At 36.0% G+C, this 19,938-nt stretch overlaps 1 protein-coding gene across 2 annotated transcripts in view; it reads right to left on the bottom strand.

Moving 5' to 3' along the window:
- Nucleotides 1–4,373: 4,373 nt before the first annotated feature.
- Nucleotides 4,374–19,938, bottom strand: part of Galnt3 (polypeptide N-acetylgalactosaminyltransferase 3) — a 35,658-nt gene continuing 20,093 nt past the window's right edge. For both annotated transcript variants that reach the window (XM_048345304.1, XM_048345305.1), the window contains 8 exons: nucleotides 16,838–16,987; nucleotides 15,553–15,787; nucleotides 14,970–15,087; nucleotides 13,320–13,520; nucleotides 11,944–12,075; nucleotides 11,630–11,731; nucleotides 6,710–6,862; nucleotides 4,374–5,477 (listed from right to left, as the gene is read on the bottom strand). In XM_048345304.1, coding sequence (XP_048201261.1) covers nucleotides 5,355–5,477; nucleotides 6,710–6,862; nucleotides 11,630–11,731; nucleotides 11,944–12,075; nucleotides 13,320–13,520; nucleotides 14,970–15,087; nucleotides 15,553–15,787; nucleotides 16,838–16,987 — 1,214 coding nt within the window. In that variant the 3' untranslated portion in view covers nucleotides 4,374–5,354. The remainder of the gene's footprint in view (nucleotides 5,478–6,709; nucleotides 6,863–11,629; nucleotides 11,732–11,943; nucleotides 12,076–13,319; nucleotides 13,521–14,969; nucleotides 15,088–15,552; nucleotides 15,788–16,837; nucleotides 16,988–19,938) is intronic.

Here is a 19,938-nt window from a genome sequence, read left to right as displayed (position 1 = left end):
AGAAACAACAACTGGAGGAATTTGCCAAACAAGAATGAACAGATTATCTGAGCTGACCTGGGATACAGTGATGAAATAGAGAGACATAGACGCTTATCACATCATCATAAACACCAGAGGAGGGAGTCTTGCAAATTTAAAGGCTTTCCAGTAGTTACAACTGCTGCAATAAATGTGGTGGAAAGGGGTGGTGGAAAGAATAGTAGATTCTACTCTATGTTTCTTCTGTTCCATTTCTAAATCCTATGAAATAACAGTGAGATTATAGAGTGATAAAAAACTCACAAATCCAGAGCAAGAAAGAACAGGGACCTGGGTGCAAGTGGCTCATGTCTGTAATCCTAGCTTCTCAGGAGGCTGAGATCTGAGGATCACAGTTCAAAGCCAACCCAAGCAGAAAAGCCTGTGAGAGTCTTTATTTCCAATAAGCCACTCAGAAAAAGCCAGATGTGTCACTATAGCTAAAGTGGTGGAGAGCTAGCCCTGAGCACAAAGAGGCTCAGGGTCCAAGCCCAGGCCCTGAGTTCAAGCCCTAGGACCAGGGGAAAAAAAGTAAAAAGTAGAGAAAAGAACATGGAGCTAACCAGTCATCATGTTTGCCAGGGCCTCAATCAAAGCACCCTACAGAAAAGAACACAGTCAACAAGCCCTTTACAGTAAGGACAAGCTTTCCAGTAAGCTTTCCAGCAAGGATATGATGCCCTTTTATTAGAACCAGAGATGGGTCATCAGATATTTGAGCAAAGCATCCATTATGAAATTCAGAGGGTAAAAATAATAGAAAAAAATGACATTGAAGAAAACAGACATGGAAATACGTAGAAACGTTAAAAACATTAAGACAATTAGCAGAAAGATAAAAATGTTACATTCATAAAATGAGATAATAGCTTATAAGGAGCATTTAGAGAATAAGCTAAATGATAGAAAGTAACAAGTTGAGGCTTAAAGCATAAATAGGAAATGCTTTATTTTCTACTTCAAAATAGAGAATGGCAACAGTAAATGTCCCAAATGGATCAATATGTCAGGGGGCTGGTATAAAAAGATTTCCAGATACAATGCAACAGAGATATAATGAAGAAATATTTGAAGCTGGACACCAGTGGCTCATGCCTGTAATCCTAGCTACTCGGGAAGCTGGATCTGAGGATCATGGTTCAAAGCTAGCCCAGGCAGGAAAGTTCATGAGACTCCCAGCTCCAATTAACTACCAAAAAACCAGGAGTGGTGCTGTGGCTCAAAGTGGCAGAGTGCTAGCCTTGAGTGAGGAAAGCTCAGGACAGTGCCCAGGTCCTGAGTTCAAGCTTCACAACCAACAAAATAAACAAAAATTGGAAACATTCTCAGAAATTAAATCCATAAGAGCACAACAAAATGCAGAGTAATGTGAGACTTCTGAGAACATTTCAAGGATAAATAAAAATTCATAAGTATTCTGAGAGGAAAATGGTAAGATTATGAGCTTGGGGTGTGTGGCTCAAGTGGTAAAGTGCCTGGTGAGCAAGTTTGAAGCTCTGAATTTAAAGTCCAGTACCATAAGAAGGCATTTACAGTGGACATTGAAATTTAAAAATAAAGATGATTTAAAATATTTACTGTAGGGTTGGGAATGTGGCTCAGTGGTGGAGTGCTTGCCTAGCATGCATGAAGCTCCAGTTTCAATTCATCAGTAACACATAAACAGAAAAGGCCAGAAGGTGAACCTGTGGCTCAAGTGGTAGAGTGCTAGCCTTGAGCAAAAGAAACTCAGGAACAGTGTCCAGGCCCTGATTTCAAAGCCCAGGACTGGCAGAAACAAAATCTTTACTGTATTAAAAATCATTTCTGGGCTGGGAATATGGCCTAGTGGTAGAGTGCTTGTCTCCCATACATGAAGGCCTGGGTTTGACTCCTAAGCATCACATATATAGGAAAAGCCAGAAGTGGTGCTGTGGCTCAAGTGGTAGAGTGTTAGCTTTGAGCAAAAAGAAGGCAGGAACAGGGCTCATACCCTGTGTTCAAGCTCCAGGACTGGCAAAAAAAAAAATTTATTTCCAACTTAGAAATCTATAATCACCTAAACTCTTATAAATGAGGGTAGGATACAGTTGTTTCAACTATATCTTTAAAAATGTACTCACATTGAGTCCTTTCATAGACATTTACTGATATACTCCTCCCAAAAGAGAAAGTCAAAAAATTGGAAGGCATAAAATCTAGGAACTAGGAAGAGCAAAAACAGAGAGCAGAAGGCAGAGAGAAGAGGAGACAGAGTGATGAGAGACACGGAGAACCAGAAACACAGAGAAAGGGCAGAAACAGGAAAACAAAAAACAAAAACAGAGACATAGATATAAGGAGAAACCAATGTCAGTAACACCTCCATGATCTTTCTTCTCCTAGGACCTACCTCACAAAGGTCTTATCATCTTCCAATTTTGCCACTGGCCAGTGATTATGCTTTTAACACATTGCTTTTGGTGGACATTTCTGATCAAAACCATAAAAGGCTAAGTATGCAGAAGAAATCTCTTCACAAAGGCAACTGGGTTGATGGTTGACAATTTGAAGACAGTAGTGAAAATGAAAATGCACAAAAGATCTCTATCAAGTATTTTAGTGAATATATGCACAGACATGGACATACAGATACACCTACACTTGTATTCATACTTATTTTCACAGATATACCGTAATAGTGTCAACTGGCCTTCTGAGTGTGCAAAGCTTCTGAGGGTTCTGTAGCATCTTGCCTGAACATGCCACACTGAAGATTAAGATCTTAAATATCTTAAGATATTTTGCTTTGTGTTCTCCAGAGTGAATTGTGAAGCACTTGGAAGGCAGAGTTGTTTTACATTATTTTCTGTATTTTACAGTTGCTATCAACCCATGAGTTAACATAGCTTTTAGTGATTTGCCTTTTTCTTCTTTCACAGAAATAATAGTAGTTTTGTGTATTGGTGGTCTACAGAGTACTTAATTAAACTGTCTAGTAAGAACATTTTCCGTCACTACATTAAGAACTACATTATTAAGAACTTCACCATCACTACATAGTAATTTAGTTTGGCTATTTTAGGGTGAAGCTCATTTTCCTCTATGGCCCATTCTGTGGTTGTATTTCAGTGTGCCTGTGCATTTGGGTAGACCCTAGTACACTTGCAGGCAGAGCTCTGAGGCCCTCTGGCATGAAGGCAGCATGCCAGGTTTTCTGGAGCAACTAGATCATTTTCCCTGGAAACTTTCAATTGAGCAAGAGTTCCACAATTTCACACTTGATTACATGCAAATCACTCAGGTGGAAGACAGCCAACTTGCACAAATAACGAATAGCATTGCTCCAAAACTCAGATTTTAAAAAGGTACCACCCACCCCAAAGGGACAATCCTTAATTAAATTATTGATACAATACTTGACAAACAGCCTGAGATTGTCAGTCAGGTAAGGAAGAATTTCCTGTAGATGTATGTAACGCAACTATAATCTAATCAATGGAATCTAAATAGATTTCACTCAGGTCACGGTACAATAATGTATGATCTTATAGAGGGTCCTGGAGTTAGTTTTGTTTTATTAAATACACATACCTTAAGTTCATTTATAAAGTACATTTGGAAAAATATATACATATACCTACATATATATGTGTGTATATATACAGATATATGTGTGTATATATACATATATGTATATATATATAATGCTTTAAAAGAATTAGGCCCTCATAGATGTGTATGTCCAATGTAACAAATTAAGAAACAAAAGTTGTACAAGTGATTGCTTACATTTTTAATGATATATATTATTAGTTATAAAATAGAGAAATATTTTTTACTTATTAACTCAAGTGTCATTGGCACTATAAAATATACATCTTTCTGGCATGCTCTATTTCAGCATTGTTGATCTTTCTTTCTGTTCCATGAAACACAGCTCAAAGGCACTGACAGGTCTTGTTGGACTCAGCATAACTTAGTACAAAGTCAGACACAAAATAAATATTAGTTGAATGCAAACAAATGTTGGCAAAGCAATCACTTGGGAATGCAGGATTCTTAATCAAATTTTAAAGTCATGTACAGTTAGATGGGGCCAATAATCAATACTGCTTTCTTAGTACAATTTAGACTTCCTAGTTTAAAATAACAATGTCCATCTTATTTTATTTCTGGAAATATAACACAGGTACCTATATAGAAAAGGACCAAAAAAGGAAAAAAAGTGTTAAGTGTATCAGATATTTAAGGAAAGTTATCAGAAATGTGTTCAAAAATCTATGGCTCCACATATAGATGATTAGTAATCCAGGACATGAAATACATGTTTCCTCATCTACACTCAATTATAGACTTTACCCATAACAGGAAGAAAATTTGAACAGTAGTTATAAGTTGTTTAGGATTCTTTTATTGAGTTTTCCACATAGGTAAAAATAAGGCCTTTCTGATGAGAAAAATCCATGGCAAAGATAATCAGTAACAAATAAAATTTAGCATCAAGTCAAGTATTCTGCATTTGTAAATTCAATATCACAAGCACTCAAGATTAGTGAATTTTGGTAAGAGAAACAAGACTATTAGGAAAGAAAAGGACCCCTATTAATAGATAATAATTTGTAAATTGTTTCTTTTTAATCACTCTGGGAAAAAAATAGGAAAGTCACTTAGAAAAGGCCATTCAGGGGAAGACTGAAGGACATCCAGTAAAGTGGGCTTCAGACTAAAAAGTATTTTAAAATTTGTCAATAAATTTAAGTGTTAAAAATATTACTCTTCTTCTTCAACTTCATGCTTCAAGAACATTTTTGACAGACAAATAAATGAAGACAAAGAAGAAGTTTACCTGCATTTAAAAATAATAAACTCTAAGTCTATAAAAAGTTCCTGGTTTGTGCACAAAGGCCAAAGTTTGACCTTTATCGATACACTTCTCTGTAGTTAAAAAAATACAGTATCAAATCTTTCTCCTCCCTTTCCCCTCCCCCCACAAAAAACCTAAGGGAGCTATTTTAAATTATGAGCATGTGAATGTCACTATGTATATCAATTGTATTACAAAACACACAGACATCACCTTACTAGGAAAATTATTTTCATCACACTGTAAACATTTCTTCTCTGACATCTGGACCTTTTGGAATCATCTTTGGTACACTAGTTATTGTGCTTTGAGACAGCAATGTCTATGATTTCTGTAGCAGTGCCACATAGTGCTACACAGACATTTTAAGATATAAATAAGAAAAATGCACTTGGAATAAGTTACAATTAGCTGCTTTTGCATAATTTTGGAAACTACAGTGTATGCCTAGTCACAGTTTTATGAGAAACAATATCTCCTTTTCAGACTCCTTAACTTTAAGGAACACTTAATTGTTTTGGCTAAAAATCCATTTTTGGAGTAGGTCTGCAGGATTGCATGACACCAAGTTCGGGTGCTCTCCATTCGCTGAAAGGCACAGTTGTAAGGCAGGATTATACAGAAGTTGATCCTAGAATAAAGGAAAGCAAATAGGTAAGCTGCAGGACTCTTGGTTAAACAATACGTATGAAGAAGGACCTTAGAATCTTATTGAAGCTAAAGAGAAACATGCAAAGCAAGTGTACACCACTCTTTTAATCTTTTTAAGACCTAGTATATTGGATAAAATATCAGTAATCACCATTATTTACATGACTACTGTTCAATTAACATAAAGTATTAGACAAATAGAGGGATATAAAGTAAGATCAATCACAGTTCCCAAACAAAAAACATTCCCTTAATATATTACTGACAATCTGTTTAAAAATAATCATAAATCATAAAGGCCAATCTTATAGTATTTCAGTATTGCACAAAACAATTTACAGGGAAGAATTGCTGTAATCTGACTAAACCTTAAAACATTTGTTTAAAACCAAGTGATTAGCTGAAGCGTGTGGGCAGGAGATAGGGAAATCAAAGGGAAGAAGGCCATAAAAATGGACAGAGGAAGGCTACATGAATATCATCATATTAATCGTACATATCTGAAAATGGTACCAGGTAATTGAAGGTAGGGGTGGGATTGGAAGAAAGGTGCAAAATGAAGGAAGGGGTGACATTGATTAAGGTGCATTGTACTCACAAAATGACATACTGAATTGAAATTTTTGTATAACTTCTTAACAACAATGAAAACATCATACATATTGTTGTATATTATAAAACATATTATATGTTATATATAACATATGTTATATGTTATATGTTATATATAACATATAATACACTCACATTAGAAACTATAAAACAGATATACTGTTTTTATACATACACACACAAGTGATCTGTCATCTATTTTCTCAACACTAGTTTCATGGAAAAACACCAAAATAGAAGAAGAATTAATAACTTTATGCAAAAACATACACCTTCTTCCCTATGCAAGAAGAAAAATATGACTTACAAAAGAGATAGGCAATGTAAAAACACTAAAAAGTTAAAAAAGAGCAATTGTTACTAATAATTCATAAAACCAGTTGAGCTGCATAAATGGGCTCTAACCAAGTAACTCTGACTATATGATTCCTAGAGGTACTTAAATAATAAACTTTCCTTTTATGTGGGTGGTATATATATTAATAAAGTTAGTAATAAAGGCAGAGAAATTCTAGTGGAACACACTGAATTACTGTATTTCACACTTTTTTGTTGTTTTTTTTGTTAAGCAATTTGAGCAAATTAACTGAGCTCAGTTACCTTCTGGATGTCCCATATCTGTTCTTCGGCAACAATCGTCTTTTGACCCTTATAAGCACATGGCTTCAGCTGCAGAGCACCTGGAGCAGCATGGAGACATAATTCTTTCTGGATGTTGTGCCGGATTTCACGGTGAGCAGAGTATTCAAAGTACTATGGAAGAAGGAGGTTGTTAATGAAAAAAGCACCTGCATGTTCTGTTACAAATAAATTGACCCCTCACTGACACATAAACTCATGTTGACTTTAGCCAAATGATACAATAGCAGGACCAATAAAATCCTAGCTACTCAGGAGGCTGAGATCTGAGGATCTCAATTCAGAGCTAGCCCTGGCAGTTATATCTTACGATCTTTATCTCCAGATAGCCAGCAAAAAGCTGGAAGTGGAGGTGTGGCTAAAGTCACAGAGCACCAGCAAGGAGGGAAAGACCCAAGCAACTGTTGGAGGGCCTGAGTGCAGGCTTCTACACTGGCAAATGACTGATGATAATGATATAATTAAAATAGTTATCAGAAACATAAGCTGAGTTTTTATGACAGAAGATACAGTTGTCTCTCTTCAGTTCATCATTAACAATGATTACTAATTAGCAAGGTATTGTCTTCCTCTCCATACCAGAGACTGGAAGTTATTATGTAGAACAGATGTTAGTACAAGTATGGCAACAGAAAGGACATGAAAAGCTCTAGCATGCACCTTAATTAAGCTGGCCCATTCTTCTCTCCCAGGAAAATACTACTTCACCCTATTCACCTCAACCAGAAGCACTATCATTGAACTGGAAACTAGTTCCTACCCCACAGGCTTAAGAAGGCAAATGGGTTTGTGTGTGTAAAGCATGTGAGAATAGGAGCAAAGTGATAAACTTCAGCAACTTCTAGTATTATGATGCATCTCTCTCTGTTTACTTACCCAACTACTCTTTAAAAAATATTCATTTTATTAGATAATTATACAAATGGGTTTCAATACCAGAAGTTAGGTTATAAGCACAAGGCATCTTGATCAACCTGTCATTCTTCCACATTCTCCACTCCCAACCCCATCCTAAAGTTTGATTTTTACATACTGTACACTAAATATGATATTTGCTCACTATTCTTCCTTACATTGTTTGCCCCTTCCACTTGTTGCTTGCCTCATGAATACTTTGTTGAGCCATTTGTTACCAACTAATTACTCTTCATCCTACTGAGTTTTCCTCTCAGATGTTACCATCACACTTATTTTTACTTTTCTATTTTCACTTCTTTGACTGAGACCCCTTCAAAATTGGTATGATGCTACCTTCAGAACCTCTGATCCCATGACCCAACAATTAGTCTTTTGTTGTATCAGTTCAGTCTTCTCGCTGCTGTTGCTTTTGGTTTAGTGAATGCACATCTGCTAAGACGAAGTCCATTCTCCTTAATTATACATGAAATGTGTGAGTTTCAATCTTACATGATCTAGTGCCCCAGTGGTGTATTGTGCTCCTTTCACATTAATCTAGCACTGCAGAATATGAGTTGTATGTATATCTAGGTGACTTCCTTACAGACCAATGCCAGGCAGTATGCCAACTAATAATATGCATTTTAAGTCAAATATTTAAAGAATGTTGACATCCTCAAGATACAATAAATGTAACTGGCTTTCAGTGATGTAACAATTCTTATTAGAACTAATGTTTACTGAATCCTTATTCTTTGCAAAGCAGGCCCTATGCTTCCTGTATGGGAGTAGGCACTATACAAGTATCAGCAGTATCAATGGGTCACTTATCCCCAGCCTTGGTGTCATGCTTAATGTATCTCTTTCCACTACTAAAGCATCCATCATTTTTGGAACTGGTAGTTCTTCTGATGGAAAAATCAAAAGAAAATAGGTTTAAACACCAAAGAATATAATATTCCCACTAAACCAAGAAACATGTCAGGACCTTGAGTATGTTTTTAAAAGACTCCATTATTTCACCTCATTATTATTAAAAAGTTACTAAAGTTTCAGACATTGCACTAAGATTTTTGAGCCATTGTAGACTCATTTTTTCACAGAAAAATGTAAGGAAAACTTAATGTTCTAGGTATAAGCAATTTTTTTTTATTAGAACTCCAGTTGGCCATGGTAATAGCAAGAATTGACCAACGGGATCCTATCAAATTAAAAGCTAAATATCAAAGGATATCAGAATGAAGAGATAACCCACAGAGTACAATCCAATCTCCAGCAATTGAAGGAATAAAGGATAATATCCAGAATATATAAATAGCTTGGAAAACTGAACAGTACGTAATGAGTACAATGAACAAATATGCAAGTACATTATTCAGATAGCTCTCAAAAGACACACAAATAGCAAATAATTACATAAAGAAATATTCAACATCCTTACTCACAAAATAAATACAAAGCATGCTGAGACTCGATCTCAACCTAGTCAGAATAACAATAATCAAGAAACCAAATAACAAATGCTGGAGAGGATGTGGAGATAAGGAACCCTCATACCCTCTGTAGGAATGTAAAATGGGGCAGCCACTAAGGAATCAGTAAAGAAGTTCCACCAAGACTTAAAAATAGACCTGCATTATGACCCTGCCATGCCATTCTTAGGCATTTACCTGAAGGAAAGTAAATTAGTATAGCAGCTCTGTTCATCACAAGAGCCAAACTGTGGAATCAACCTGGTGCTCAACAACCAACTAATAAAGAAATTTGTATCTGTGTATTAATTTAGCCATAAAAAAGGATAATTAAATTATATCATTTGCATAAAAGTGGATGGAACTGTAGATTTTCATGTAGAGCAAGATAAACCAAGCTCAAAAAGTGAAATATCTCTTATGTGTGAAATAGAGACCAAAAATGATGGTGATGCTGATAATGACAATGACAATGACAATGACGCATATGATGGGACCTGAATTTAAGAAAAGAACTGTTGGAGGGGATTAGTAGAAGGGGGAATCAGAGTATTCTGAGGGGGAATTTGAAGATTGAAGTAATACTTAGATGCATGTATATAGTATATATGGTATACATATCATATGGGGTCTATACAGTATAAATGCAAGTACACATGCATATATATGTATTTATATAGCATAATAAAGCTCATCAAACACTGACAAAAAAGATATTATAAACAGGACAGATTATAACAGGGGAGTGAATTTCTTCAAAGTATGGAATGGTCACAATGAAACTGTCTTGAACTATTAATGTGTCCGAATAAAAAGTCATTAAAATTGAACTGAGAAGAAACTGCAAATAGCTGAAAATATTTTAGTAAGTGAATTTTATGTAATTATCCAGCTCAGCAGAATACTGGACCAACTGTAACTCAAAACCAGGACAAATACCTTGGAAGAGAGTGGAAGAAGGTAAGTGTTATAATGGCTTACATTTTATCGTAAAAGAATATCAGCCAATTTAACCAACACAACCAAAATAATTGTTGTTATTTCATCAACAGAAAACTGCTATAATTGAGTTACATGCTATGAAATATTGCTTCATGATCAAAACAGGAGAGAGCATAAGGAAATGTTCAAATGACATGACACCTCAACATTTTAGCACTGAGGAATTACAATTTGCAAAGCAGTTGAAGTACAGCATTTGTTTGAAAATTATAGGATATAAACAAAAATGTAATTAATGGCATGGTAAGGTAACACAAGCCAGATTCAGCTTCAAATATAAACCAGACTACATTGTTCTCCTGATCACAATCTTCAAATGGCTTCTGTCAAACTCAGAATTAAATCCAAGTACCTTAATGAGGCTTGCTCAGCCCTCCAAGACCAGGTCTCTTATCATAGTCTGTGACTCATTTCCTACCCCTTCTTGCCTGCACCACTCTGCCTAGATCACCAGGCTTCCTGCTCTCTGCATGAATCTGTCCCTAAACCCCTGCCTAGTTCTCTCCCCACCTCTAGGGTGCTCTTCTCTGGGGGCACTGCTCCCTTCTCTCTCATTTTGATCTCTACTCTAAGATAGGCTTTCAGAAAGGTCCTCTTGAATCTCGGAAAATAATCCCTTACCCCCTACCACTCATAGCATATCCTGATATGATTTGTTTTTCTTTATAACCAATACTAATATTTCTTGTAAAAGAAAGGAAAGGAAGAGAAACCTCAGAAATTTAACATTGATTACACTGTCTACCCATACAGGGCTAGATAGTAATGTTGGACATCTGAGTCTTAACTGGTAAAAGAGTGTCCCCAAGGCAGATGCCATCAGTTAAGAATCAAGGACATACACTTTTGGGGGACAAGAAAGATACTTATGTAATATCTTGGCTCACAAAAGGAAGTAAAAATGAAGCTGCTCTATTATTATTAAGAGTAGATACAATTTGCTATTAAACCCAGCTCAATATAGCCATCAGATATAATCTTACAAAGTTACTAGGACAATAGTAACATGCAAACACCAAAAAAAAAGTACAGGGGCTAGGGATATAGCCTAGTGGCAAGAGTGCCTGCCTCGGATACACGAGGCCCTAGGTTCGATTCCCCAGCACCACATATACAGAAAAAACGGCCAGAAGCGGCGCTGTGGCTCAAGTGGCAGAGGGCTAGCCTTGAGCGGGAAGAAGCCAGGGACAGTGCTCAGGCCCTGAGTCCAAGGCCCAGGACTGGCCAAAAAAAAAAAAAAAAAAAAAGTACAGAAGAGATTGTTTTTGAAAGTTTTCTCATTTTCCTTTCTAGTGAATGGGTGAGCAGCTTCACATTATTTTCAGAGCCAGAATATAAACAATAACAAAGTACCTTACAACATTGACAATAATTGTTGAGCTCTGTCTAAAAATGATTCACATACCACACAGCTGAACTGGGACTTCAGAGAAACAGGCATTATTTTACTGGTGCCAGTCACCTGCTAAGGAGAAAGGGAGGAGGGTTTCTATGCAGTACGCACACTCACTTGGTTTCCCCCAAGTCCATGGCATGCATACAAAATCAGTGGCTTGCCTCCTTGATTGTTTTCTCCAACATCCAGACAGAGAGGCTGACCAACACTTTTTATCTAAATTAAAAAAAATGTTAAATTATAAAACAATTTAAAACTATGTAGTTTATATACAGTTAATGCCAGGGCAGTAATCAATGTTAAGACTCATCATGTAAAAATCTCAAAAGCAACAAAGCAAAAAATATTCCAGCAATTTCCCCAGAACCACATAAAATGTTGGTGGTAAGGCATATATCAAGTAGAGAAAAGAAACAGGAAATACTCACATATCCAGAAATAACAGGATTTAGGTCTGGCACATACACTTCTGGGTAAACAGTGTGCAGATACCATGTAAAATTTTTACATTGAAGGCGCTTTTTAATTTCAAATCTTTTTGAAAGGTCACCAAATGATTTCTACAGGAAGATGAGAAAGGAAGGGACAGTTAATCAAAACAGCTCTGAAAAAAAAGGGTTCAAAGCCTACTAGTTGCATTTGGATATTCAAAAAATAAATTATTTCAAAATTTACAATGCAGTTTAGTGATATCATCCACCATCCATTCAGAATTGCCTGTTTATTCCTGGGTTCAGAGAACCAAGTAATTCTGTGGTGCTGACCAGATGTTATTTTATTCTTTATTTGTGCCACAAAACTTCTTCCGTAGGACAAAGCTTCCTATGAAAACCTGTGGACACTTGTACTTTACTTGTACTTGTACTTTAAGGTAATCTGAAAGTGTCAAAAAACTATGTAATTTATGTTTTGTCTCACTCTAGACTGAAAAAAGAACCACTGAAAGTCAGTACAGCTGACATGGTGACTCATACTTGTAACCAAAAGTACTTGGGAGGTTGGAGATTGGGAGAAATGGTTAAAAGTCAGCCTGGGCAAGAAGTGAAAGAAACGTGACCTCAATCAACAAGCAGAATGAGATGGCAGGCACCTGGCATCCCAATTGTGGAGGTGTGTGTATAGGAGGATCAGGCTGAAGCCGCCTTGGCAAAAGTGAAGACTATGAAAAAATAACTAGAGCAAGCAGAGACACTGCTCATTAGAGAGGCAAAGGCAAAGTAAAACACTGGGCAAAATGAAACACCATGAAACAGGTTCTTCAAAGGGGTGGGGTGGGGTCAAGAGGAAAGGGTAGACACATGAAGAGAAGAGGGGGGAAACAGCAGTCAAGAATTGTGTGTATATCTTACAAAATAAAGTGGGTGGAGAAGAATGGATGAAAATGTTGCCAGGGGTGAGAATGATCAAAATGCATTGTGCTCATAAACTTCTTTGTGAATTGGCAATTCCTCCATACAACTCCTTAAATATAATAAAAAATATATACAAAAATGAGCAGTTGTACTTCATTTCAATCTTGAGTAAAGTGTTAAAAAACATCATTCATACAAAGAATCTTTCATATGGAAAGGGACAAGATCAAATGGAAAGCCTGAATTCTTAAAAGGCTGTTTACTTAATTTTTCCTCTCATGGGAGAGACTTGACATTCATTAAGTTATACATTTTAAGGGTTAAAAAAACAACAACCACCTTTGCTTTAAAAGTAAATTTTAAGTGTTCTGTATTTTAGGTAACTCAAGCAAAAGGAGATGTGAACTCAGTACACCTTTGAATACTAAGTTAATAATTTAGCTCTAGCTTACTTGTTTAACAATTTTTGCTGCATCTGTGTTTCTCCTATAAAATATTTCCTTGTAGTCATCCATCCAGACTTCTGCAAGGCGAACTTGGTTGCGAGCGATCACCTGAGTGCCTTTTGGAAAGGTATGAGGGCTTTTGCTGCGAAAAACATGTCCAACAACAGAGCAAGGCATAATCTCCAACTGCCCACCACACTGCCACACCTGACAATTAATGATATGTGTTTAAATTTACAGTATTTGTGGAAAGTCAAAGTGCTGCTTTTAAGTTTACCTTTAAGATATTAATCAAACAAAATACACGGAAGAGATTTGTTATACCAATGTATTTATAAAGAATCCTTTGTTTCCTGCCAGTTCAACTTCAGTTTCGTAGATTTAAAGCATGACTTTATCTGTTACCATAAACATTCAGAAAGCTAGAGCAAACCTGTAGGAAGTAAGTTAACAAAGTATATTGCATCTTTCATAAAAATGAATTCCAGGACTTCTTATTTTGCCAGCAATTATGTAAGTCTTCCCTACACAGAGGACCAAAGGCGCTTATGCATTTGCTTCCATTTTATGCACTTAATTCACATGATTCTCTTTTAAAGAATAAATGAATAGTCTAAATACAAATGAATTATGTACCTAACTTTGTATTTAAGAAAACGTTTTCAGATAGCCATTATTACTAATCTACAATCTATTAGAATTTCAAAGTTAATAATCACTAAAAAAATGCATGCCTGTTTAAAATGTTTAAATACTTATTTGATCTAATTGTAAGTAAAATGTGAATTTGTGAAAATGATACCTTCTTACTTAAATGTGTTAACAGATGGTTTGGCCATAAATAATCACTAAGCAAAACTCTGAAAGGAAGTCAAGATTAGTAATACATGCTACTATTTGGGGAAGTGATTAATTGACTTTTTATCTTCTTTAAATAAACGAGAAACCTCAGTGGTATGTTTTAGTCTACAAACTATACTTGAAATCCAACATGTATGAGGAGCTAGGAATACTAGAGTGAATAAGCCAAGATCTTGCCCGTAAGCAGTTCAAATATGGTTAAGATAACTACTGCCAATGTTTAATAGAATCAGAGAAAACGGTAAATTTTTTCTTGGTTTGTTTTTTTCTACTACCGTCTACTCTAAGTGATAAAAACTCTAAGGGATAAAATTATAGCAAAAATGAACTCAGAATTACAAACAGTAAACCTGTAGAGATTATCTAAAGCTTTTGTTTTCATATTAGCTTTTATTATGCATAGATTTTAAAAACTCAGTTTATTTAATCCAATCAGTTAAGTACAATGTCCTTTAAAAATGTTTCCATACTGACTGCCTTAATAATCAACTTATTTCCTGAAGTACTAGATGTAATTATATTTATCTTGGCTAGGATTCAGTAGCTACAAGTCTATTAATTGGCATTATTGCCTGAACTTAGGAGCTTAATTCCTCCTGTTACATTGCCAATGATGAACAAGCATATCAAGTTACTATTTGAAAGGAACTATTCTTATTACCAAATTTCCAGCAATTAAATTTTACACAACACCAGAAAAAAACCCTGTACATAACTAGAATGATCAACAGCAGCCAATTACAACACTGCAATTCATTGTTTAACAAGTGTGCTATATTTATCACCGTAACTTACTCTGAATGACATTTCTATGTTTTCACCTCCCCAGATTTCCATTTCTTCATCGTAACTTCCAATATGTTCAAAATATTCTTTTGATATGGAAAAAAGTCCTCCTGCAAAAGTGGGTGTTCTGAAAAATAATCCATTGTCAAATGGTTATAATAACTATGCAAGGCAAGATAGCTCAAAGAACTACACAAGTCTCCATGCTAACAAGATATCATAACTTAAACTTTTTAAAGATTAACTTAAAAAAACTTTAAAAAGCCATCTTTGAAGCCAAACTTTTTGGATAAATAAGTAATTTATGTGTCATCTTTCAGATTGTTTTTAACCATACTTTTATGATTCTTAAATAATGATGTATGAAGATGTAGGAGCCCACCTAATTCTACTTCTCATTCGACAATAGCATGTACAGGTGCCTGATCACTTTTCTATTCTCTCTCTATAGAATGTGTATTTGTTCTCCTTTGTAAGGATTTGTTCTCATTGAAAGAATTACCTAAGACAGGACCACTGCAAAAACAGAGCACACATATATTCAGCACACAGTGTCGTGGTATAAATGAATACCAAGAGCCATTTGCCTTACTTGATTGGATAGGTTTCGTCTTTCCTTCGTTGCTTCTCATGATCAGGAAGTGATTCCCAGCCAAAAGAAAGGCTCCAGTCAAAGTTCCCACGGTTGTGGTTACTTCCATATGGAGAAGGCTTGTTGAATTCAAATGTGTTGAGATCTATGGATGCAATATCTGGACTCACAACGGCTGTGTAGTTCTCGGCTATTCTGGCCAGCAAAGGTTCTAACCAACCATAGAAACACTCACCTGAGAAAATGAGGACTTACATTAATTAACTGAAAAAATATATATACATACATACATACACATACATTAGGAAACTGGGGGCTTTTTCTTCAGTTATTCAGGTGGCTAGCAGATTAGAGAAATTGGTAATAAACTCATTTTGCATTGAATGGATACATAGGCATGGTTTTTTCTAGCTTTATTGAGTTATAGTAGACAAAATCTATATATAATTGTGCTGTACATTTTAATGTTCTGATAGATACATACATCTGAAATGATTTCCCACAATCAAATTAGTTCCTACAAGCATCATTTCATATGTGTGAGAACATTTAAGATGTACTCCTAGCAATTTTAAGGGTGTTATAAATTATTAACTATAGTTGCAAGGTTGTACAATGGAACTTGAATAGGGAGGACTCCTTCAAGTTTCCTTGTCACTGGAGTAGTTTTGAAAGGTAAAGCAAGAATGTTGAAAGGGGAGACACTGGTCAAGATGTATTGTACCCGCACTATCACTGTATCTCATCTGAGTACACTGGATACTGTATATCCTGGTATTAGAACTAGGGAAGTGAAAGGGAATATCAAAAACAAGAGACAAAGAATAAAAAGACAAACGACTCCAAAAGTAATACTTGCAAAACCATTTGGTGTAAACCAACTGAACAACTCATGGGGGGAGAGGGACAGGGGGTAAGGGGAGGGGAGAATGAGGGAGGAGGTAACAAACAGTACAAGAAATGTACCCAAGGCCTAACGTATGAAACTATAACCTCTTTGTATATCACTTTGACAATAAATAAGAAAAAAAAGATGAATTGTACTGGTAAACTGCTTTGTTGAATGGTAACTCCTTTGTACAACTACTTAAAGTAATAATATTAAAAGATAAGGCAAGATTGAGCAGAGCTAGGAAAAATTGCCTGTGAGGATAAACTCTGGTCTAAGAAGCAAAGTAATTCTAAAGTGCAGATGATGTATCTTCCTTTAAAATGGGACTATGGATCAATTTTAAATTAAAGGGCTAGGGAGGGAAGACTGGATGACTTACTGTTGCATACTTACAGTGGGCATCTAAGAATGTGAGTGTTTCAGCTGTTGCTACTGCTGCCCCTAGCAACCGCGCTGTGATCAGACCTTTCCTTTCTTTCTGTCTGACTATTTTGACTATGGCAAATTGTTTTATATATTCCTCAAGCTTTTCATGTAAGTACTCTGTAAGGAAAGAAAATCAGGGTTATTTCTTCCTAAATTTATCTTCATATGTATTGTAAGAATTACGAAACCACACATTGTGTGACCTTTCAAAAATGTTGAGTGGTTAACATATTCTTCCACAGTGAAATGAAAATATTTATTTTAAGTCATTGTGGGGAAAACAGATACATATCCAAATTGTAATTACTAAAACTCACAGCATGATAATACACTAGTCTTAGGTGCTTCTTGTCAATAAACATGTGTTTGAGTGGTGAGAGATTTAAATGGGACTTGAGAAAACTCTTAAGGCAGGTCTATGCACATTGACTATGGGAGGGAAAGAAATGGAATTTGGCCCAGATAGCTATTCAACAATTTTCAAGATGGTATTTAAATCTAGATATCTTAATGACAAAATGCCAACTGTGATCAAAAGGACTGATATTTAGGTAGTGATCAAAATAATTTAAGACCAAAACGTCAAGAAGAAGGAAAATAAGAAAGCTTCAGAGAAAACACTTTGGGTACATTGTTACAATGTCTTGCTATGTAGCCCTGGCTAGCCTAATACCCATGAAGTATTCCAGGCTGGCTTTGACAACTTGCCATCCTCCTGCCTCATCATGCTCAGTGCTGGGATTACAGATGTGCGCCATCACCCCAGCTCACTGTTCAATTCGCCACTCTTGCTGAGTATGCGGCAAAATCCAAATGGCCTTCTTGGGCCTGGAGCTTCAAATAAATTTGGAAATATGGAGAAAATGAATAACATTCTGGAGTTGAATTTTTGCTTCTACCATATTTCAGAACCAAGAGGAGCAGAGTTTGGGTTCTATCTGGCATTGTGTGGGTGAGTTTGTCTTTTGTTTTGTTCACCAGTAATTCACAAAGGAGAATTAACTATTTAAAGCAGTCATAGAAGAGTTAATGTGCCAGGAACAAACCACATTGAAAAGCAAACCAGTATAAAAACACTGGAAAGTACTCTTAACTTTTCAACTTCTTTAGAGTACCTCAGAAATTATTCTCTTAACGACGCACAACATTATCCTTCTATATATAATCATAAAATCTTGCACTTTTTAAGATGTAAATTTGGGAATATGGCCTAGTGGCCAGAGGGCTTGCCTCATATACATGAAGCCCTGGGTTCAATTCCTCAGCACCACATATACAGAAACCGGCCAGAGGTGGCACTGTGGCTCAAGTAGTAGAGCAAGTGCCTTGAACAAAAAGAAGCCAGTGACAGTGCTCAGGCCCTGAGTCCAAGGCCCAGGACTGGCAAAAAAAGAAAAAAAAAGAAAAAAGATGTAAAGTTTCAAAAGTCTGATGGGATTTTTTTTTTAAATGAAGTTACTCTGGGTTCTGTCAATACACCTTCTCATTGCTTTATTACAACCTTTTTATACATAACACCTTTCACATACAAGTTCTGAGTGGTCTAGAAACTTTTGTCTTCCTTCTGAATTTGTTTCCATCCCTATTCCTCTTTTGGAAGGTTAAGCATACAATCCCACATGTGATAGGATATACTGGTTTCCATGGATGTGCTACTATTGTTAGTGTGACTTCAGCCATGGGCTAACCTGTGCTTCTCTTCTTATCTATAAGAAGGGAACTGTTTTGTAGCAACATGGCTGCCTATTTAAGCTGCTTTTTCTCTAAATAGATTGGACTTGGGGATTATATCTACCTCACAGTTTGATTTAGAGCAAAGAGCACTGTGAGTTCCCCCTGGATAGCTCTTTAACTGATTCAATTCAACAGGTTACAACAATATAAAAGGATAGCATTCACTAAGAAAACAATTCCAGTGGCCAAGCACAGTGGCTCACTCCTACAACCCCCGTGTATGAACATTTGAGACTGGAGGAAAGCCAGTGAAAGGCTAGCTTGGGCTATAATGTGAGAGTAATAGTTAAAAAAAAATACTCAGAAACTTAAAGATCCTTAATTCTCCCTTGCTATTGAAAAATAATGTAAAATAATGCAATTTAAGTATAAGATGAATGATTAAGTAAAATATGTCTAATCTGCTATTAAATATAATACACTTGTAAGCCTAGCTACTTAGGAATCTGAAATCTGAGTAGCAAGATTTGAGGCCAGCATGGAGAGAAATGCCCAGGAGACTCTTATCCTCAATCAACAAAAATCCAGAAGTGGAGATTTGGCTCAAGTGACAGAGCACTAGCCTTGAATAAAAATGATAAGGGATAGTGCCCAGGCCCTGAGTTAATCTTTGGTATGGATACCTCTCCACTTCTGAAAGTGTAATAAATGGGCTAATAACAGTAAGATGTGTAAAGGTCAGAGTTTAAAATGGGATGTCATACATATATTTCTAGACAGTGGTTATAGAAGGAAATGAACAAAACGAAAATGGTTTAGACTGTGAATAAGTGAATGAATACTTCTTTTTATTTTTTGGTCAGTCCTGGGGCTTGAACTCAGTGCCTGAGCACTGTTCCTGGCTTCCTTTTGCTCGATGCTAGTACTCTATCACTTGAGCCACAGTTCCACTTTCACTTTTTGCCCAGCATCGGTAGCTGATGACTGTGACCTCAAACTCATGTTTTAAAGCAAGCCTGGGCAGAAAATTCTGTATGACTCTTTTCTCCAATTAATCACATGAAAAAGGCTGTGGCTCAAGTGGTAGAACACTAGCATTGGGCAATATTAGCTAAGGGAGAGTGCTTGGTCCCCAACTTCAAGTCCTAGGACCAGCACACACACAAAAAGTTTCACTGACAAAAATATATTAAATGTCATAAACTCTATATATGACCACATATAAACATATTTATATATGTCATGTATTGAATTTATATACCTGACATATCTGTATTTGCTTTTGATAAAAACTTTTGTAAAAAGAAAGAACACGTCACTACCTTTCCTGCCAAAGCTGCTTTCAAACTGTGATCCTCAGATCTTAGCCTCCTGAGTATGTATGATTACAAGAA

The sequence above is a fragment of the Perognathus longimembris genome, chromosome 4 (assembly GCF_023159225.1).
Source record: "Perognathus longimembris pacificus isolate PPM17 chromosome 4, ASM2315922v1, whole genome shotgun sequence".
NCBI lineage: Eukaryota > Metazoa > Chordata > Mammalia > Rodentia > Heteromyidae > Perognathus > Perognathus longimembris.
Note: the sequence above shows the minus strand (reverse complement) of the source record. Positions and strands in the feature narration are given on the sequence as shown.